At 40.7% G+C, this 23,179-nt stretch overlaps 1 protein-coding gene across 8 annotated transcripts in view; it reads left to right on the forward strand.

Moving 5' to 3' along the window:
* ANO4 (anoctamin 4) overlaps window positions 1–23,179 on the forward strand; it is a 459,956-nt gene that overhangs the window by 264,904 nt on the left and 171,873 nt on the right. For all 8 annotated transcript variants that reach the window (XM_024127263.2, XM_024127265.2, XM_024127267.2 and 5 more), the window contains 2 exons: window positions 5,858–5,994; window positions 8,402–8,560. In XM_024127263.2, the coding sequence (XP_023983031.1) occupies window positions 5,858–5,994; window positions 8,402–8,560 (296 nt within the window). The remainder of the gene's footprint in view (window positions 1–5,857; window positions 5,995–8,401; window positions 8,561–23,179) is intronic.

Here is a 23,179-nt window from a genome sequence, read left to right on the forward strand (position 1 = left end):
CATGTGCACTTGAAAAGAATGTGTGTTCTGCTGCTTTTGGATGGAATGCTCTATAAGTATCAATTAAATCTATCTGGTGTATTGTGTCATTTAAAGCTTCTGTTTCCTTATTTATTTTCGTTTTGGGTGATCTGTCCATTGGTGTAAGTGAAGTGTTAAAGTCCCCCACTATTAATGTGTTAGTGTCGATTTCCTCTTTTATAGCTGTTAGCAGTTGCCTTATGTATTGAGGTGCTCCTATGTTGGGTGCATATATAATTGTTATATCTTCTTCTTGGATTGATCCCTTGATCATTAGGTGGTGCTGCATTCTCTTAGATTTTGCTTGTCTGTAAAGATTTTGCTTTCTCCATCGAATCTGAATGAGATCCTTGCTCGGTAGAGTAATCTTGGTTGTAGTTTCTTCCCTTTCATCACTTTAAGTATATCATGCCACTCTCTTCTGGCTTGTAGAGTTTCTGCTGAGAAATCAGCTGTTAACCTTATGAGAGTTCCCTTGTATGTTATTTGTTGTTTTTCCCTTTTTGCTTTCAATAATTTTTCTTTGTCTTTAATTTTTGTCAGTTTGATTACTATTTGTCTTGGCATGTTTCTCCTTGAGTTTATCCTGCCTGGGACTCTCTGCACTTCCTGGACTTGGGTGACTATTTCCTTTCCCTTGTCTATCTTTCTGTGAATGTGGTTCTTGTTCCACAGGCTGCAGGATTGTAGTTTTTCTTGCTTCTCCTGTCTGCCCTCTGGTGGATGAGTCTGTGTAAGAGGCCTGTGCAAGTTTCCTGATGGGAGGGACCTGTGGTGGGTAGAGCTGACTGTTGCTCTGGTTGGCAGAGCTCAGTAAAACTTTAATCCATCAGTTGAGCATTTTTGGATGCTTCAGCATTTCTAATCTAGGCTGAAGCTCTTGAGAGACTGGCAGGTAATAATGGTGCCTTCATACCAGTCATCCTCCAAAAATCAGATTGCCTGACACAGTGATTTCCCTTGAGTGCTCAGGTAGCATCAGTCCCATAATAACTTCCAGACAGTAATTCTGGTGGGCAGCAATAAGGAAAGCAAAGGGCTTCTCTCCCTTTCCCCAAGATAGCTGGTCCCTCTAGAATCAAATAGTTGGGCCTTTAATGTAGAGCAGAATTTCTCAACCTCTGCACTATTGACATTTTGGGCTGTAGAACTCTATGCCGTAAGGGCTATTCTGTGCATTGTAGGATATTTAGCAGCATCCCTGGCTTCTTCCCACTAGATATGACTGGCACCACCCCTCGAGATCAAAAATGTCTCCAGTCCATACCAGATGCCTTCAGGGTGACAGTTTAGGGCCAGTTGAGGACCATAGATGTCAAAGGTTTTCTTGAGCAGATTGTGCCAACACCAGAAAATGATAGTGGTAGAAGATGATGTGGTAATTTTCTATCCTTGGCAAAAGCATAGGGGCAATTCTCATGGATGGATGAATGGGTATTCAAGAGTTTCTCCCCAGTGAGAGCCAGTCACCAAGACAAAAATCTCAGTGTCCTCTTTAGCTTCCCCCTTTATCTTACATCTCATCCCAATCCATCCGTCGGAATAACCATTCCAACTTGTAAATGCTTCCTCTGCCTTTTTGTATTGATGATGCTAAAATGCTAACTTAAAGGTCCCAGAGTCTAAAGTCAAGAAACCAACATTTCTTATGGATCTGCCATATGTCAGTCACCCTGCTAATGTGTACATAATCTCACATAATACTCTTAGCCACCCTTAAAGAAGTTTTCTGCACCTGTCTCACCAGTGAGGAGTTGGGAACACAAATTCACACCACTAAGCGGTAGAGTTTGGAAAATAGTAAGCAGGTCTTCCGATGTGGTTAAAAGAATATTTTTACCCCATTGTTCAAATATAAGCAATATCTACTTAGAAAGTCATCACTATCTCCTTGAAAATTTAACCAGTATCTACTTGAAACTCTGGAGCTCCTGGCTGTGGATAAGAATTGTGTTTGGAGAAACGTATATGCAAGGTCCCAGAGCCATAGAACAGTAGAGAAAATAGGACTCTTACACATCATTAAACAGTGACCACTTCGAGGTCATTCTGTTATTCAACAATATGAGTTGAGGGCTTACTCCATGCCTGGACCTCTGTACACCAGTCAAGACAGACAGGGTCCCTGCCCTTATGCAACTTATATTCTAATAGGGTAGACATCCAGCATACAAGTAAACAAATGAATAAATAATTACAGTCTATGATACATGCTGTGAAGGAAAGGAGCAGTGAGAGGAGGAATAGGGTAGACATCCAGCATACAAGTAACCAAATGAATAAATAATTACAGTCTATGATACATGCTGTGAAGTAAAGGAGCAGTGAGAGGAGGAAATGGAGAGTAATTGGGTGAGGGTCAGCTTCTTTACATAGGGTGGCCAGGGAAGTTGTCTTTGACTTTGACATCTCCCACAGCATACTGTACTTCCTCAAAAGTGTTAGTGCTTCTTCTTGAGCACATGGCACAGTGCCTGGCTCAGTGTAGGTGCTCCTAAACCTTGACTGTATGAAAAGATTATGATGTTTTTCCTTTGTAGCCTCAGAGCCTAAAAACCTCTAGTAAGTGTATTGGTTACTTTTTGCTGCTGTAACAAATTACCACAAACTTAGTAACTTAAAACAGCACAGATTTATTATCTTACAGTTCTGAAGGTCAGACATCCTGAAGGTGTCAGCAAGACTGTGTTCCTTCTAGAGGCTCTAGGGGAGAATCTGCTTTCTTGCCTTTTCTATCTTCTAGATTCCTTGACTTGTGACCTTGTCCTCTATTTTCAAAGCCAGCAGCATAGCATCTTCCAGTGTCTCTCTCTCTCTCATTCTGACCTTCCTGCCTCTCTTGTAATTACATTGGCCTACTCATATAATCCTGGATAATCTCCCCATTTTAAGATCCTTGACTTAATCAAATCTATGAAGTCCCTTTTCCCATATAAGGTAACACATTCACATGTTCCAGCGATTAGGTCACCTTTGGGGTCCGGATTCAGCCTATCACAGTAAGCAATAAATGTTCACTTTATTCCCATGCCTGTTTTATTTTACAAATGAAAAACTTGCAGTTAAATGAATTGCCCAAAATCACACACTTGGATACAGCTTTAGATCCTGGTCACCCAGGATAATTATCATTATTCTCTCTATATCTATATTCTCTCTACAACTAGACTCTGTTCTTTATAGCACTCAGTACACTTCACATTTCTTTGATTATTTGCTTTGTTATTACCAGAAGGGCAGGAAGACACATCACTTTTTTTCACCAGGGTACAGTCACTGCACAGCTCGGTGCCTGACACATAGTGTGCACACCTCTAAAATTTTTTTAGATGAAGAATGAATACTCTTTTGTATGCTTGGGTGAATAGAACTCAAACTCCTATAAATTATACTGGTCAGCAGCTTCTGATAGGTTAAAAATTCTTAGCTGTTTTTAACGCATCAAAGAAAAAAGTGAACTTCAATGTTGGCATATAATTTGAGTCAATAAAGAAGGGGCCCCAAAAGCAAAAATAAACAACTGGGACCTAATTAAACTTAAAAGCTTTTGCACAGCAAAGGAAACCATAAACAAAACAAGAAGACAACCTATGGACTGAGAGAAAATATTTGCAAACAATGCGACTGACAAGGGCTTAATTTCCAAAATACACAAACAACTTATACAGCTCAGTATCAAAAAACTAAACAAAACCCAAACAACGCAATCAAAAAATGGGCAGAATATCTAAATAGACATTACTCCAAAGAAGACATACAGATGGCCAACAGGCACATCAAAAGATACTCAGCATCACTAATTATTAGAGATGCAAATCAAAGCTATAATGAGGTATTACAACAGTCAGAATGGCCATCATCAAAAAGTCTACAAATAATAAATGCTGGAGAAGGTGTGGAGAAAAGGGAACCCTCCTGCACTGTTGGTGAGAATGTAAATTGGTGCAGCCACTATGGAGAATAGAATGGAGTTTTCCTTAAAAAACTAAAAATGACGCTGCAGTGCCAATCCTGGGCATATATCCGGAGAAAACTCTAATTCAAAAAGATACATGCACCCCGATGTTCATAGCAGCACTGTTTACAATAGCCAAGACATGGAAGCAACCTAAATGTCTACCGACAGATGAATAGATAAAGAAGATGTGATACATATATACAATGGAATAGTACTCAGCCATAAAAAAGAATGAAATAATGCCATTTGCAGCAACATGGATGGACCTAGAGATTATCATACTAAATGAAGTCAGACAAAGCCAAATATCATATTTAACTTATATGTGGAATCTAAAATATGATACAACTGAACATATTTACAAAATAGAAATAGACTCACAGACATAGAAAACAAACTTACGGTCACCAAAGGAGAAAGAGGGGGAAGGATAAATTGTGAATTGGGGATTAACAGGTATACACTACTATATATAAAAATAGACAACAAGGACCTACTGTATAGCATAGGGAACTATATTCAATATCTTGTAATAACCTATAATGGAAAAGAATCTGAAAAAGAATATATATATAAATGTACATTCTTCCTGTACACCTGAAACATTGTAAATCAACTGTACTTCAATAAAAAATAATGAAGGGACCCATACCTGGCATTATATTTTCCCATCCACTAGTGTTGAACTTTGCTATCTGGTGTACTGCATAACTGTGTGCATTTGAGTGTGGTACTCTGTATTTACGACTCCATATACAGTGCTTTATCTGTTGACATATTAGCATCAAGAGTCTTTTGGGAGAGTTCCTGAGTGGCTCAATTCATAATTCCAATTCATGATTAGAGGAAGAAGAAAGGCAAAAAACCTAGCTGCATGCTTTATTACTGCATCAGCTTTTCTCTGTTAGGCCTTAAAGAAGTAACAAAGGAGAAATAAAATCACAGTTCTTACTGAACTACGCAAGTAGCACATTTACGGGTTCATTTAGCAAGTTGTATGGCATTTAAATAAAAACAAAAATTTTAAAAATATAGGTGATCTAGGGCTTCTCTGGTGGCGCAGTGGTTGAGAGTCCACCTGCCGATGCAGGGGACGCGGGTTCGTGCCCCGGTCCGGGAAGATCCCACATGCCGCGGAGCGGCTGGGCCCGTGAGCCACGGCCACTGAGCCTGTGCGTCCGGAGAGATAGATAGATAGATAGATATAGGTCATCTCCAACACAAAATGAGTTCTTAGAAGTCTTAAAGAACCTTATGCTAAACAACTATATGAAGGAAAGCTAAACAACACCTCCTGTTATCATGGAAGACAAGTTATATTTACACTATGAAGATACTTTGCTTCACATTGTCCATCTTGCTTAATGAAGACACTGTTTGGTCAAACATGTTTTACATCTGACATCCATTTCTCTTAGGAAATAATATACCTGTCATTCAAGGGGTTATTGAAACAATGAAAAAATATGAAGCCAAAGGAAGATGTCTTTACTTTTTTTTTTAAGTGTCTTAATTTTTTTAAATTAATTTAATTTTTATTTTTGGCTGTGTTGGGTCTTCGTTGCTACGCACGGGCTTTCTCTCGTTGTGGCAAGCAGGGGCTACTCTTTGTTGCAGTGCACAGGCTTTTCATCGTGGTGGCTTCTCATTGCAGAGCACGGGCTCTAGGCGTGCAGGCTCTATAGTTGTGGCACATGGGCTTAGTTGCTCCGCGGCATATGGGATCTTCCCGGACCAGGGCTCAAACCCCTGTCCCTTGCATTGGCAGGCGGATTCTTAACCACTGCACCACCAGCAGAGTCCCTAGATGTCTTTACTTTCAGTATTGCTTTTAAGATCCCAGATTCTTACCCTGACTTGTATTTACTTTCATTCTAGTGGCCAAGGATGTCAATATTCTTTTTGATGAATTGGAAGCTGTCAACAGTCCTTGCAAAGATGACGATTCTCTCCTGCACCCTGGAAACCTGACCAGTACTTCAGATGATGCTAGCAGATTGGAAGCAGGGGGAGAGGTAAGAGTGTGTGATTTCTTAAAAACACGATTCTTGATCCAGGCAGGAACCTGAGGAGCATAATCCAGTAGACTGTTTAAAGTCATCATCTCATTGAACTGTGGGTTCCTGAGGAAAAAAAGGACCAGGTCTTGTAATCCTGTGATGTCCTCTAGGAGTCTAGCACATTTCAGGGATCTGAAATCAACTTACTCTCAAAACAAACTTTCAGTGGGTCATGCACTTACCTTATACCTAAAGGCATTTTGCTTTTATAGAGAAGATTCTTAAAACCACCCATCATTTTAAAATGATCTACGTTCTGGGTGTCGCAAACTAGTAAAAAGTTAGCTTTACAAGGATGTTGAAATCTTGTAAAATTGAGATGAAATCAATTTCTGTTGAAATCTCCCAGCATGTGGAACAGTGACACAGAGTGGACCAGACCTCAGTAGGTGTTGTGTTGTCTGAAGCCTCTCTGAGTTTCCATTTGCCTCTGTAATCTGGGAACTCATTGCAATTGTAAATAGACCCATCTGTTCATGTGTCATTTTTTGGGGAAAAAAAAATTATTTTGCTAAAGGCATTCACTGTTGCTCAGCTGTGTCTCAGTGGAGTTTAATATCTCCTTTGTATATGCACTAGGTTTAGGTGATAAGAACACAGATCAGAGTCACTCATTTATTGTGTATTCTTAACGTTTTTATTATTCCAGAGGCTCGTAACTAGTGAAAGGATAACACCTTGACCAGGGAAAATTGTTTACTTCTACCAAGCTTCCCAGTCCTCTCTATAAATACCATATGCTAATTATCTATGTGTGGGGTTTTTTTGTTTTTGTTTTTTGTAAGAAAAAACTCATTCTATCATCATCTCTTCACACAGAAACTTTGAATGCCATAATGTGGCATAAAGGAAGGACCTTGAAAGGCACCTCAAAAAGCAGCTAGTGTAATCCCCTTAATTTATAGATGGTGAAACAGTCTCAGGTAGGTTAGGGCTTTGCTAACCCTCCTCTTGAAGCCTTGGCTGGTTTTGCAGATAGATGCTAATGTGTTAAATCTACAGTATAGTTCCCTTCCCTGGCAGATGATTGTTAAGAAAGTGTTTATTTGGGTAGACTTCTGAGTACCTCTTAAGGCAGAAGCCAAAAATAGTCAGTGAGGATTGGTCATCAATTATAAATACCTACACCAGGTATGAGACATGTTATTTCCATCACTCCTGACTGACATTTTCCTTTTGGATGAGGTTGCATGCATGCCACTTGTGCATGAATATGGATTCTAGCAATGGCTTTGGAGGTCTGGCATGTGTTCCTTCTTCATACTACTATTTGGAAACTGATGTGTACTGTGTCCTCCAATTTTTTGTGTGTTTATGCGTACAGTTGACCCTTGAATGATGTGGGTTTGAACTGTGTGGGTCCACCTATACATGGATGTTTTTCAATAGTAGACACTACATTACTACATGGTATGTGGTTGGTTGAATCCATGATGCCGAGGAACTGTGGATATGGAGGTCCCACTATGACTATAAGTTACAAGTAGATTTAACCCCTTTGTTGTTCACAACCGTATACACAAATATCACAAGAAAAATATTTTTCTTATTGTGGGCAAAAAATTTGAGAAACCCTGAACTAAAGTATTACTAAAACCATCAAACCACTTGTGGTCCCATCCTTCTCTCCTACCAGATGGACTGTCTTCCTGAATTTTTGTGTTTTTTATTCTCTTGCTCTAAAAATGGTTTTACCATGCATACATAAGTAGTCTTAACAACTTATTTTACATTGATTTTACTTTGTGCTTTATAAAAAATGGTATCATGCAGTATAAAGTCTTTTGTGACTTGCTTTTTTCTGTCAATATTGTTCTTAAGATTTTTGCTTACTATTAGATGCATCAGTAGTTCATTTTCACTGCTGTATAATATTCCACTGTATCACTGTTCTACAGTTTATTTATCTATTTGCCTGTTCATTGATTTGCATTGATTCCTATGTTTAAATTTTTTTCTCTTATGAATAATGCTGCTGTGAACATTCATTTACATGTTTCCTAGTTGCTTTACCAGGAATTTCTGTAGGAATGTATGTTATGTAAATGTTCAATTTTACAAGATTCTGCTAGTGTGTTTTCCAGAGTAAATATATCAATTTTCACTCTCACCTGTAGAATGTGAGACTTCTCAGTTGCTCCACATCCTTGCCAACACTTGGTATTGTTAGGTGTCTTAAGTTTTGCCCATTTGACTGCTTTTTCCAATTTTTATTTTTTTCCTCTTGTTACATTTTTCATTAATAAAAGTGTAATTTTGATAAAACACAAGGTAATGCATTTAGTTTTAATTGTTCTTTACTATTACTCACCCAAGGCTCAGTTTTGAGTGTCGTAAACTGGTCCCTTTTCTTTGTGTGCAGTCAGTACCAGAAAAAAACAAATCAAATGGACTTTACTTCAGAGATGGAAAGTGTCGAATTGACTACATTCTTGTGTACAGAAAATCCAACCCCCAGATGGAAAAGAGAGAAATATTTGAAAGAAATATTAGAGCAGAAGGATTACAAATGGAGAAAGAGGTAAATAGTTTGCTTGGATGAGAAAAAATGTAAATACACATCTATTCATATCGGGAGACAATTACAAAATAAGCAGTTAGTCATTATGTTAACTGAATGTTTCATTTGCTCAGGGTTTGCCAATCTGCAGTGTGTGGAGAATGTTCTAGCAATTCGATTTTCGCAGCACAGTTTGCCTTTGAGAGCATTTTAATGCCAAAAGATTCTGTAAAAATCAAAATATTCAAATTAAATGGATTGTTTCAAAGTGTTATAATTTACCGGACTTCCTACATCTACTGCTTCTCGATGTTAATGGCGGGTTCTATGTGCATGGATTAAAGAAAACTTCAGATAAAATGCAATCACCCCACCACAGAGGCTCTTTTTACATTTCAGGAAACATAATGGGTTTGGGTATCCTCACACACAGCAGAAGAGACTGGCTGATTTGGCCAAAAACAGCTGGGACTTACAAAGTGATTCTGTTTTTAAAAGACATTCAGGTTGGTTTTATCAAGTTCCCAAACTCAAGAATTACCTTATCAGTGTTTACTCTTCCCCTTCTCTCCTCTGCAGGGGAAGTTTGAGGATGGTACAAGAGGCCCAGCCAAGCCTCTGATAATAATCCACAATGGGATTATTGTGTACCCAGAAACACTGTGCACATATCTAGAACTTGGCCCTGTGAGCTGGATTATGTAACTCTTCTCAGATTTTCCCTAAACACTGTGCACAGCTTCTGGAGCTTTTCATAGTCCAGAAGAACATGTTGCCAATTAAAAGTGTTTGCTTCTGATTCTGCTTTTCAAGGCTAAAGGATAGATCTTTGAAGTCAGACATCCATGTTTTTCTTTATACGGTGAAGGTTGCATGCTAATCTTGGTACACTTTAGATAAATCAGATTTTTCCAGGTCTGTTAGACTAGCCTCAACTCTGGAGCATTTATAAAACAGAAGCAGTATTTTTCTGGAAGTCTCCAAAAAGAGAATTAGAAAAACAGTGAGATGAATATAGCCTTAAGGGAACAGGTTCTCATTTTCAGGAAAGTGGAAGCAGATAGCTCAAAAGACTGCTTCGGTTGGAGTTTCCCCCAGAGCAACAAACAGAGTTAAATATGTTGTTTTTTCCACTTTTGTGGGGTTCCAGAAAATCTTTCCTATACCCACTGAACATGCCTTTGATAAATCTTGTTCTTTAAGTTTCTATTGAGACAGTTGTGTATTCTTTTCTTAACATTGATAGTGCATTAATATTTTATCCCTAAAAATCTTTTCTTCATCTTTTATTCTAAGTTTCAGAATTTTTATGTAAAGAAATAAAAGATCTGTATTGCGACATGATCTGAAATAATGAAAGTACTTCGTGTGATCCGTTCTGACTCTGTCAAAGTTTTGATTCCCATCAAAACTAGGTAGCTTTCTTCATTTACTGAAAGATTTATATTTTGAGCTTCATAACTGTTCTCTCCACTCCTGGGGCTTCTTTTGTGTAGGTCTTTTCAGTGTCATTTTGTGGCTTACGAGTTAAAACTCAAAAAGCCTAATACTTTTCCAAATAAAATACATTACTAAAGAAATGACAAATCTCCTGTATGTCTCCTAAAAATCATCTGTACTACAGTATTCAGCTGCCAGAATTAGAGCAGGTAGCTGAGGACGGTTATTCTGTCTTTTAGTGTGCAGTTGGTTCTGTGTAGTCCAGAGTTGACCATAGTGTGTTAGCTGTTCAGCTCATATGATTTTAGTGGTATACAAGATAATTTTGTTTGCTTTTAATTTAAAACAAATTTTAATACCTAGGTATTTACTTTAATGTTTACGGGAAAAAATAGCAGTTGGGAAAAGGGCAATATCACCATATGGCAAAACTTCATAAAAACTTATCTAAGCATCTCTTTCTCTCCCTTCCCCCCACAAGTTCTTCTCTTGGTGGCAGCTTCCCTACAGTCCTCTATCCACTACCAACAGCTTGGTTTTCCTCTTTCTGGAAACTTCTTCCTAAGCAGCTTTTCCCTGTGGCCCAAACTCTGCATAAGCAGCACAGTTTGACTCTAACTCTGTCTCTGAGCTCTGCTTTGCGTCCTCACAGCCAGCTCAGCAAGAAGTGGGGGATCTCTGCACATCCTTCCTTGCTTAGAGGCAGCAGGAAATTATAGCTAAATTAATTTTCCCTGTCACAACTAATTAAAATAAAATGTCCCTCGTATGAACAGTAAATCTGTATATCCATTGTATTATTAGATTTAAAACCCATCAGAAGCACTTTTATTTAAATCTAGTGTTTTCATAAACAGTTGCAGTAGAAAGACGGCAATTTTAATAGCTACTTCAGCTTCCAGAAGTTACTTCCACCTTTTATACATAAAACAAAGAACATAGTTCAAGGTGGAAAAGAAAAAAGAAAACCCAGGGGGCTTCCTGTGAATCCACATATACCTGATGTATGATCAGTAATGAACACGAAGTACGTTGTATGAATTATTAGTATCGTCTTCATTAGCTGTGTGTCATGATGTCCAACAGTTACGGAAAATGTTTCACAGACTTAGAAGCTTTTGTTTCCAAATCGGTTAAAGACAGGCTCTGCGGTTGAACAGTTTAATAGAAAGAGAATCTTTATCTCTTTTAACATTGAAAGTCAAGAAACACAGCCAGGAAAGTCTTTAATTCATGACAAAAGTGAGGCTGTAGTCAAATTTCATCTTTCGTGGAAACTATGCCCCCCACCTGATTAGTCAGCAGGTAAGTGCTTGTTTTGGCACCCTGGGTCTTTAATATTCTGTAACTCATCTTTCATATTAGCCCAGAGAAAGCAATTCACAGCAAAGCTCCCAAATAAAGTATCAAATCCAAGTGATTTTCTTCTTAAGTGTCTGTCTGTTTAAAGAGATTCCCTTCTTTAAAGGTAAACTCATATTTATAAATTCACATTTTGATGAATTTATAAATAAAAATTTTTTTTTTCATTTTTAATTTTATGTCCATCATTGACTCTTTGGTACCTATTTTTAAATCATTATCAATAAGAGGTTTATATCTTCCTTCATATAAAGGGTCAGGTCGTGGATGACTTTGGAATTATTTGGGAAGTATGAGTACCAGTTCGATTAAGGGAGCATTCTTCCTCTTTAGAATCACACAGAACATGGGGGAAAACTCATATCATCAGTTGTTTACCAAACAACTGTATTTATATAAATCATACCATCTTAATGATAGTTAATTCATTCAACACATATTTATTACACACTTATTCTCTGCCAGGTACTGCCTTAAGCACTAAGAACTCAGCAGTGAATAAAACAGGCAAAAAATTCCTGCCCTGTTGGAACTTAAGAACAAAATAAATGAGGAAATCTGTGTTGAAGAACAATAAATGCTAAGGAGAAAAAAATAAAGCAGGAAATGTCGAGAGGGGCTTGCAATTTTATGAAAGTTGGTAAAGGCGGGCCTCTTTCCCAGGGAACAAGAACAGCATGTGCAAAGGCCCTGAGTCAGGAGCATGCCTGGTGTGTTTATGGAACAGTGAAGAAGCCAGTTTGACAGGAGTTGACTGAGCAGAGTAGAGAATAGTATATCAGAGTAGAGAAATTATATCAGAGAGGCAACGGAAGCCAGATGACATCAGGTCTTAGTGGACACTGGGCAACTTTAGTTTTTCTCTGCATGACATGGGAAATCACTGGACAGTTTTGAGCCGAGGCATGATAAGATCTGGTTTCTGTTTTATTAGGGTCATTGGGGTTTCCTGATGATAGTAGACTGTGGGAAGTGGGGAGGTGGTGAGGGCAGAAGCAGAGAGGTCAGTTAGGAGATTTGTCACAAGAATCCAAGAGAGAGGTGATGGTGGCTTGGCCAAGTGCACAGCAGAGGAGATGCTGAGAAGAGTAGTAAGTAGAGCCGATGGGAACTGAAGACAGATTGAATGAGTGATGTGAAGGAGGAGTCACAGGCCATTCATCTGTCATACACTGTTCATTTAAAGAGTTGAAAGAGGGGCTTCCCTGGTGGTCCAGTGGTTACAAACCCACCCTTCCAGTGCAGGGGGCGTGACTTCGATCCCTGATCGGGGAACTAAGATCCCACATGCTGCATGACACGGCCAAAAACAGAAAAATAAAGAGTTGGAAGAACTGCCATTTACAGGGCAGCAGAGGGAAGTGGGTTCCCTTGTAGACGTGATAAGTTTGAGGTGTCCCGGTGGTGGAGATGTTGAGTAGGAGGGAAGAGTCTGGAAGACAGGCAGAGATCTGTGCTGGAAAACCTAGAGGGTGTGGTGCCTGGAGGGAAGTGTTTCAGGAGGGAAGGAGCAGTTGTGTCAGCTGCTGCTGCTGGACGGGGTGAGTAAGATGAAGACTGAAAGTTAGTCACTGAATTTAGCAATGTGGAGGGTTCTGGGGAGCTGGGCAAGAGAAGTTTCCACGGAGAGGTGGAAGTGAAATCATGACTAAATGTGTTCAAGAATGGGAGGAGAAAATGTGGAGACAGCAGACAGAAATAGCTCTTTCACGGAGTTTCACTGTAAAGGAAAAGAGAGAAATGGAGTGATAACTGGTGTAAGACTTTGGGTCAAGAAAGCATACTTTTTATTTAAGATGGGAGAAATAACTGCATGATTTCATGCTAATAGAAATAATTTGAGAGACAAACTTGATGTTGGGGAAAAGTGAGGGAAGAATTTTTGGAGCAGCGTCCTCAAAGCAATAAAAAAAGAACGGCCACGAGTTCTTCCCATGCAGGGACCCACCTGCCTGCATCTATGTCCACAAATGCAGCAGTGCCCCTGCTGCTGAGGGTGCTCTGACTGTGCTCCTAGCTTAAGCCAACCCTTTGCTTTGGGCATAACACCCCATCCTCTCAGTCCTACTCAAGGACATTGCCCCTTCCAAAGAGAAAATATAGTAAGCTTTAAAAACAGAAATTCACAAAAGAGTGCAATGTGTCAAAATAGCCTGTTTGTGTTTTCACTTGTTTCTCAGAAGGATTGGAATACCTCACGGTAGTAAACACATGCATAGCACTCAGGGTTGGGAATCTTGGAAATTTTTCTTTGAGATGATGACAAAAAATAGTATTATTAAATTCTCACTCTTGCCTTAGTGAATCACTTACTATTATCATCTCCATTTTATAGGTGAGACAATTGAGGCAAAGCAGTAACTTGCCCCAGGTGGCAAAGCCAGTAAAAGATAAAGCCCAGATTAAAATCTGAGCCTACTTACTATTTACCCTTATATCATGTTGATTCCTGGTATTTAAAAATGAATCTCAGTAAAGAAGATGTGGCACATACATACAATGGAATATTACTCAGCCATAAAAAGAAATGAAACTGAGTTATTTGTAATGAGGTGGATGGACCTGGAGTCTGTCATACAGAGTGAAGTAAGTCAGAAAGAGAAAAACAAATACCGTATTCTAACACATATATATATGGAATCTAAAAAAAATGGTTCTGATGAACCTAAGGGAGGACAGGAATAAAGACACAGATTTAGAGAATGGACTTGAGCACACGGGGAGGGGGAAGGATAAGCTGGGACGAAGTGAGAGAGTAACACTGACATATATACACTACCAAATGTAAAATAGATAGCTATTGGGAAGCAGCCGCATAGCACAGGGAGATCAGCTCGGTGCTTTGTGAAACTAACACAACATTGTAAAGCAATTATACTCCAATAAAGATGTTAAAAAAGAAAAAGAATCTCAGGGTTGAAGAAGTTAGGACACTAGTGGAGTTATGAAAGGGAACCAGGAAAATTGGGGTGCGTAATGAAATTGGGTGCTATCTTGACTGTATTTCCTTGCACTTTGGCTGCCAGTAGCCATGGATTTGAATCTTGGTACAACTACTTATAAGCTGAGTGGTCTTGAGCAGTTTTTCAAACTTTTCTGGATCTCAGCTTCCACCTTGTTAATAATGAGGATAATATTATTTACCATGAACTGTGAGAGGATTAAGTGAGCCCTTGCAGGTGAATACACAGTACAGTGTAAATCTTTTTTATTTTACCTGTTTTACCTTCTATTCTTGGCAAACAATTTATGACTGTGATATAAAAGTTCTTTGTAAAGTATTTTTAAAAGTGAGTCAAATTCAGGAAATACAGGAAATTAAAATATTGTAGATGATACACAGATTTGGCAAAAATTGAGAAGGTGGCACAAGCATGATTGCAGTCTGTTACCTGGCTAGTGGTTGTGGTGGACAGACCCTAAAGTCTGTGATGCCTGCTTCCTGGTTTTCATGCCTTTGTGCAATTCCCTCCCCTTGAGTGCAATTGAGACCTGTGACTTGCTTTTACCCAACAGAATATGGCGAATGTAGTGGGATGTTACTTCTGTGGTTATTTATATTATGGTATATCAAACCCTGTCTCAGCTGACTGGAGTTAGAGAGACTCTCCTTTACTGACTTTGAAGAAGTAAGTCCCATATTGTGAAACAGTCTATGAAGGGGGCCCCTATGCAAAGAAAGGGGGTGGGTGGCCTCTAGGAGCTGAGAGTTGCTCCCAGCTGACAACTGGCCAGAGAACAGGGACCTCAGTCCTACAACCACAGGATGAGCTCTACCAACAACTGGCAGATCTTGAAAATAGATCTTTCCTCAGTCGAGCCTCTCTGGAGACTGCAGCCCTGGCCAAGACCTGTATTGCAGCCTGGTGAGACCCTGAAGCAGAGGACCCAGCTAAGCTGTGTCTGGATTTCTGACCTACAGAAACTGTAAACTCATTAATATGTGTTGTTTTAAGCGTCTAAATTTGTGGTAATTTGTTACACAACAACAGTTAACTAACACAGTGGTTAAGAGTCTGGGGTTATGGGGGCTTCCCTGGTGGCGCAGTGGTTGCGCGTCCGCCTGCCGATGCAGGGGAACCGGGTTCGCGCCCCGGTATGGGAAGATCCCACATGCCGCGGAGCGGCTGGGCCCGTGAGCCATGGCCGCTGAGCCTGCGCGTCCGGAGCCTGTGCTCCGCAACGGGAGAGGCCACAGAAACTGTAAACTCATTAATATGTGTTGTTTTAAGCCTCTAAATTTATGGTAATTTGTTACACAACAACAGTTAACTAACACAGTGGTTAAGAGTCTGGGGTTAGACATTCTGAGTTCTCATTTGTTTACATCATTAAAAGCTATGTGCTCCTGGGAAAGTTAGCTCATCTGCAAAATGAGGCTAATGATGAGATCTATTTCATGGGTTATTATGATAATTAAATGAAATCATTCATATCAAGTGCTTATCTCTGTACCTGTCATATTGTAAGCAATTAATAAATCTATTACCATCATTATAGTTATCATAACAGCTAAACACAGTGTATTAACATTTTTACTTTAAAAATAGTTTTTCAAGGTAAAGTTTTTGGAAAATTTTTCATACAGTTTATAAATGCCTTAAAATGTAACCATTAGGATAGCAACATCAATTGACTATATATTGCTAATAATGTATATGCATGAATGAGATTAATGATTACCTTCGATACTCTTGGAAGAACTTAGAATACCTTAGGTAACATGTTTAACATTGTCAGCGTTCAGACTTTTATCTGCCCAGAGGATTTGGTTTTAGATTCACCAGGGAATAAAATTATAGAGCAACCCAGAACGGAAAAACTGTACTTGAGTGCCCATCCTAGTCTTGCTTTACACCTATTCAAGGGAAAACTATGCAAAGAGTCCCCATGGAAGGTGCTAATCTCACCTAGATTGTTCTCTGCCTTCACAGGCTTCCTGCCCATCCTACCCTTCCTATTTTCATCCCTGTTTATGTTCTGCAACCACTGTTACTATAGATGTTCTCTCTGGATCCAGAGCTCTGAGAATGAAGGGGAAAGAACCAGAGTCTCCTCCCTTCTTTTATAGTTCAGACCATGATGAGTGTCTAAAATAAATCTGTCCGGACAAACTGAACTATCCAAATTCCTGTCCTCTAGTATTTTCTGGACCCTCAAAAGAGACTTAGACCTTAGTCCACTTAATAATCTCCATTTTCTGATATGTCATATGTATGTATTACCAAGGGTCTCAAGTTGGAGTTGAAAGGAAAGGAAAATTAAGGACAGTCCTAAGCAAAGAGTGAAGAAGGCAGATTTTCTTTTGAAAATCAAAGCCCTAGAAATCTTGAGTATTTGTCTTAATCGAACTGGGCCGCTGTAACAAAATACCATAGGCTGGGTGGGTTGTAAATACAAAAACTTATTTCTCACAGTTCTAAAGGCTGGAAGTTCAAGATCAAGGTGCTGATGGAGGACCCTGTTCCTGGTTCATAGACAGCGTCTTCTTGCTGTGTCTTCACATGGTGAAAGGAGGTAGAGAGCTCTCTGAGGTCTCTTTTTTAAAGGAGCTAATCCCATTTTTGAGGAGTCCATGACCTAATGACCTCTCAAAGGCCCCACCTCCTACTACCATCACATGGGGGGTTAGAATTTCAACATATGAATTTTAAGGGGATACAGTTCAGATCAGAGCAGTACCTTTCAGGAGTTCATTGTTGATCTGTGCTGGCAGTGGACTTTTTAAAAAGTGGTGTCTGAGGTTGAATTTCTTTCCTAAACAGAAACAGAGCCTGAGGCAAGGATTCTTGCTAACGTTGTTGATGGGTGGAGTGCTCTCAGGAGAAAGGGTAGTGAGGGAAGTAGAAGAGGTCAGAGGAGAAAAGCTACACTGAGAGTATAGTCTCTGATCCAAGCGGGAAGCTCTGGAGCAGAGGAAGCGCTGCAGAGCTGGTTCACCTTTAAAGCAGAGGTCCTCCTGCCTGTCAGTCATTGGCTGAGGCTGGGGGAGGTGATGGGAGGTGAGTGCTGCTCCTGCTTGACAGAGGGTAGTTCTTCCACACCCACAGCTGCTCGGCTTCTGGGCTGTGAACCATCAGAATTCATTACCACTGACACTGATATCTCTACTGATAGTAGAGATGCTGCCAAATCTGTGGTTTTAGATGGCCCTCTTTGAGATTGCAGCAGTCAGGGAATTCATGGTGGTCTTGATGGAAGTGAAAAAAAAAAGGGAGAGCAAGTACACAGGGGCATTTATTCTGCTTTAATTTGTTCAGTTTTTCCTCTAAGTTTAGGATACTCCATCTTAAAGGCAAGGATTCCGTGTGGCTGGTATAATCACTTTGAGGGCAGAGACGGTGTCTTACGGGTTTTTTACAGTAAGACCGAGCCCAGTGCTTAGCTTGTGGGATTTTGAGTTTGTCGCAAGAGATTGTTAATAGCTGATTTCCATGGCTGTGTCTGGGTAACATCAATCAATTTAGCTCTAGGATTTCTCAACCTCAGCACTATTGGTGTTTGGGGCTGGGTAATTCTTTGTTGTAGGAGGCTGTTCAGTGTACTGTAGGATGTTTAGCAGCATCCGTAGCCTCTATCGACTAGATCCTAGCAGTACTCCTCCCCCCACCTCACCAAGTTATGACAACCAAAAATGTCTCCAAGTATGGTCCCATGTCCCCAGGAGCAGGTGTATAAAATTGTCCCTGGCTAAGAACTACTGAGTTAGACTCTTAGTGCAACACACTGCATAAAGTTGTATCTATGAGATAGCTAGAGGAATTCAAGGCAGCTATTCTGTCTGTCATCCACCTGGACCAGCTAACTTAAGGACTCTTAATATCAGACTCTTGAATCATGAAGATGCTTATGTCTTTGAGGAGAGAATAGGGTAAATTAAGATTGGCCTTTCAAACCAGACAACAGGGATTTAGATCCACTTGCTACTTTCTCACTTACTGAGTGAATATCCAGGCAAGGCTCTTAACCACTCTGTGCCTTAGCTTCTTCATTTATTAAACAGTAGATAATCCTAACTAATGGGGCTACTATGTAGATAAAATGAGCTAATACATTATAACACACTTAGAAGAGAGTCCAGCACATATTAGGTGGTTGTTGGTATTGATAAGGAAGGGAGGGAGTGGCTCCAGCCCCTGGCCACCCTGTGTTCTGATCTCAGGCATTCAACCCCGTCCCCTCTTGGACTGAGGGTCCCTGGCTTGTGTCTAGGGAAACCTGAGGGGATCTGGTGGGTGGCAAGACATACCAATAGTAAGTCCCACCTCATCACCAGGATTTGGTCCTTCTGGTGTCACCTACCATTGCCCTAGATCAGTCCATCAGACTTAGAGCCTCATTCTCACTGGTCCCTCTTCTTAAGGTAGTTTCATCAAATGGTGGGAGCCACGGGGCTCTCTCCTTCTCTCTCTCTGTCTCATTCTCTCTTTCTCTGTCTTTGTTTCTCTCTCCCTCTTTCTGTCTCTGTCTTCCTCACCCCACCACTCCTCCTTATTCTCACTCTAATTTTTGAGACCAGTTTAAAGAGCTGAGGGCCTACTTATTTTTACCTTTTAAAGACAGAGTTTAATCAAAACATTTCTGTTGCCAGGTCAAGATGACCAGTACAAAGTTATCCTGAACTGATTTACTCAAAGGACCATTCTAAATCAATACATATTTCATGTGACTCTTTCATATTCCTTTGCTCAAGACAGAACAATGTCAAGGAAAAAATATACCCATTATAGAAGGCACAGCTGAAGAACTCATGTCACACTATGAACTATTGTTACCAATCCCACGAGAAGAAAATTAATCTAAAAGATCTTCTCGCTGGTCTAAAATGAACTTGTCTGATATAAAACACATTTTGCATTGTCATTTGTTACTTACCAAATGGGCATCGTAGAGTTGCGGCTGTGAAAGGAACTGAAAGTCTTTTCTTGACAGTGTTGTTTTTGTCCCTGTTGTTCTTACTATGTGTTACGTTAAATTGCTGAAAACTACACAAAGTATATACTAGGGATATGACATTAATTGTTAATTAATGAGATGGAGTGATTTCAAAGCTTTGAAGCAGTCTGGAGCACTGTAAATCCATGGTCTCCTGCTTGTAATCCTTACAAGGGGAAAACTTGAAAAAGGTGAACTGCAAGCTGAAGTTTATGAACCAAGCCTGATGTACTTCAACTGCAAAAGTGATGATGCAGCACTGTCCCCGGAGGCGGAGACCAAGGCTTAACTCACTTCCTGTTGTGTCTTGGGCATATTTTAAGAGCAGTCGATGGCATCCGATGATTCCATTTCCAGATGGAGTCATTCTTCATTCATTCATCAAATATCTAATGAGCATCATGTCTGCTGTGAGGGAAGAGAAGCATTAAATGTGTCAGGTGTGATGAGTACTGTGGAGAAAATATGCAGGAATCCTGGGAGGGAGTCACTGTTTTGTTCGGGAGTTCAAGGCAAGTCTCCAAGATAATGAGCAAACTGAGAGAGAAGTTGGCATGTGCATTCCTAAACCCAGCTCTCAAAAGCCTCTCAGAGTTTTCCCACTGTTGGGACTACTTTTGCCTTGCATTTCCCCATGTGCGGACTGGGATGAGGGTTGGAAAAATAAGTGGAACCACTGAGTAGGGTGAGGGTGTGTCCTATAGAAGGAGGGAAACTGGCTGGATTTAGCTGGGGTCGGGGTGGGGAAGCTGACAGGGTTTGCATCTCCACGACCTCTCCCAGGGCACAGAGCAGGGACAAATCAAGTGCCTGTGCAGTGTTGGGACCTTTGCGGAGACCTGACCTGGTTGCAAACCCCTCCCTAACTTGTCCTTTGCTATTCATTAGTTTAGCTTCCACCCCTTTTGGTGCTACGTCTTTCATGGCCTTCCACACTTTTGTCTACACGTACATCAAGTTTCGTCTTTGAAGGTCTTCCCTCGTGCTTGTAACTGCTTGGCCCCTCTCCAGTTAGAGTTCTGCAGAAAACAAGCCACTCTGTGTCTTCCAAGAATGAAGGCTTTGATACAGAGGCTTATACCATCGATGAAAAGGGCAGGGAAGTCACCTCCAGCTGCTTCCGGAAGCATCGTAGCGGTGGTCCCAAGCGCTGGCCTGGAAGCCCCTAGGGGGTCCCAAGAATGTTGGACTGTGACACAGATGATTCTCAAAAGACTTACCTGAAGCTGTCTCTAACTTGCACAACTGTGTCTAGCTGCCTACCTGGAGGAAAAAATAGCCTCTTCCACTTTCCAGATTTTATTTACCCCTCGTTGTTAACTCTAACCCAGAGCCCCCCAGGGAAGGGGATTCTGGGAAATGTAGTCCCAGCTTCTCCTCAGCAATGCAGAGGAGACTTCAGAAAGAGGGGGGACAGAGATGTCAAGATGACAGCAAACAGCATGGCACAGCCACTAGCCCTCCTCCTACCAGGTTTGACTGGATACCTGTCCCTTCATCTAAGGCTATGTCAATCCCTTCTCTGTCATACCCAAAGGATTTACAGTTGTAAGTCATGTATCCTAATACTGTCCCTCAGGGTGATGGTGGAACAGCTTTTTCTGGTGTTTCACGTGGCCATAGCTGGATTCCTTGCCCACAGACGCAGTACCTTCCTCACACCCACACCTTCGTTCTGATGCTACCACAAGGCAATTCTTTGTTCACAGCAGAGCTGAATTCATTGAGACCAAATCTTTGAGAGTCAGACAGCAGCAGTCACAAGCCCACATAAGGAGACATCTGTGGGTCTGTGCTGCAGGAGGAAGGGAGAGGACAAAGGAAAAACAAGCTGAGAACTCCTCTCACAGTTGAGAAAAGAGGAAGGTTCCCTCCACCACTTGCGGTGGTGGTTCCCTCCACCACTTGCGGCTCCTGTGGTGTTAGAGTGTCAGTCATCATGCGTACAGATGTCTATCACATGGCAGGCTCTGTGCCAGGCAGAATCAAAAATGAAAGAGTGCTCCTGTTAGCAATTGTTGCCTAACAAACAACTCCAGAACTTGTGGCTTAAAACAGTGGTCGTTTATTTTATTCTCAAGTCTGCAGTTGGGCAGGGCTCTGCAGGACCAGCTCTTCTCTGCTCCATAAGCATCAGCAGGAGCAGTGCCCCCAGGGAGGCTGGCGGACCCCCTTTCAAGGTGACTCTCAGCTGAGAGCTCAGCCAGGCCTGGGGGCTGTAGCCTTGGTTCCTTTCCCTGTGGATCTCTGTACAGGCTTCTCTGAGGCTCCCCTGCCTCAGGCATCCTCGTGACGTGGTACCTATGTTCCAAGAGAATGAGACAGATGTGCATTTTTTTTAAACTGAAGTATAGTTGATTTGCAATATTGTGTTAGTTTCAGGTATACAGCAAAGTGATTCAGTTATATATTTTTCAGCTTCTTTTCCACTGTAGGTTATTAAAAGTTATTGAATATATAGTAGTTCCCTGTTCTGTACAGTAGGTCCTTGTTGCTTATCTGTTTTATGTACAGTAGTTTGTATCTGTTAATCCCACATTCCTATTTATCCCTTCCCCTCCTCCCTTTCCCCTTTGGTAGCCATATGTTTGTTTTCTATGACTCTGAGTCTGTTTCTGTTTTATGTATAGAGTCATTTGTTTCTGTTTTATGTATAGAGTCATTTGCATTATTTTTTAGATTCCACATATAAGTGATATCATATAATATCTCTTTCTTTCAGGTATACAGCAAAGTGATTCAGTTATATATTTTTCAGCTTCTTTTCCACTGTAGGTTATTAAAAGATATCGAATATATAGTAGTTCCCTGTTCTGTACAGTAGGTCCTTGTTGCTTATCTATTTTATGTATAGTAGTTTGTATCTGTTAATCCCACATTCCTATTTATCCCTTCCCCTCTTCCCTTTCCCCTTTGGTAGCCATATGTTTGTTTTCTATGACTTTGAGTCTGTTTCTGTTTTATGTATAGAGTCATTTGTTTCTGTTTTATGTATAGAGTCATTTGCATTATTTTTTAGATTCCACATATAAGTGATATCATATAATATCTCTTTCTCTGCCGGACTTAACTTCACTTAGTGTGATATCCTCTAGGTCCATTCATGTTGCTGCACGTGGTAATATTTCATTCCTTTTTATGGCTGAGTAATAGTCCATTGTGTATATACACCACTTCTTCTTAAACCCATCAATAGATGTGCATTTTTATGACCTAGATCCAGAAGTGTTTATTCTCTCCATTGCCAGAGGTGGGAACAAAGGGAGAATGCCAGGTAGCCTAGTAGGTTTGCGTCCCCATCACCATAATGAGGAATTATCTTCATTTCTCCTTCCCATCCTTCCTTTCTCGGCCTCCTCCTTTCATTCATTCATTTTTTAAAGTTGATTCCTTCAGTAAATAGACAGTGCCTGGCACAGTTCCAGGCATTCAGAATACATCAGGGAACCAAACGAAGAGCCCCTTTCCTTGAGGCGCTCACCTTCTAATGAGTGAGACAGTGAACAATAAACATAAGTAAATAGCATAGTATGTTAGAAGGTGATATGGCCAAGGAAAGAGTAGAACAAAGTGTGAGAGTGCTGGGGGGTGAAGGGATACGCATTCTAAATGGGGTGTGTTGTAGGGGACTCACTGAAGATGGCATCCGACCAAAGACTGCAGAGGTGAGGGAGTTGGCCAGCTGTGACTTCCCACCATCTCCTTGCCCCTCCACCCTCTCACCTCCTTTATCTGTATCTCCACCACCCACACACAGACTCTGCTGATCACCTTGTCTATACTTTGATAGAGGATAGAATCAATCGGACAGGGTCTTCTGAGGCCATCCCCACTGGCCTTCACTCACTGTCTGCCTTCCCACCATGACTATACTTGAAGTGTCTGCCACTGTTCCCAGAGCCC

This window comes from Physeter macrocephalus, chromosome 6 (assembly GCF_002837175.3).
Source record: "Physeter macrocephalus isolate SW-GA chromosome 6, ASM283717v5, whole genome shotgun sequence".
Lineage (NCBI taxonomy): Eukaryota > Metazoa > Chordata > Mammalia > Artiodactyla > Physeteridae > Physeter > Physeter macrocephalus.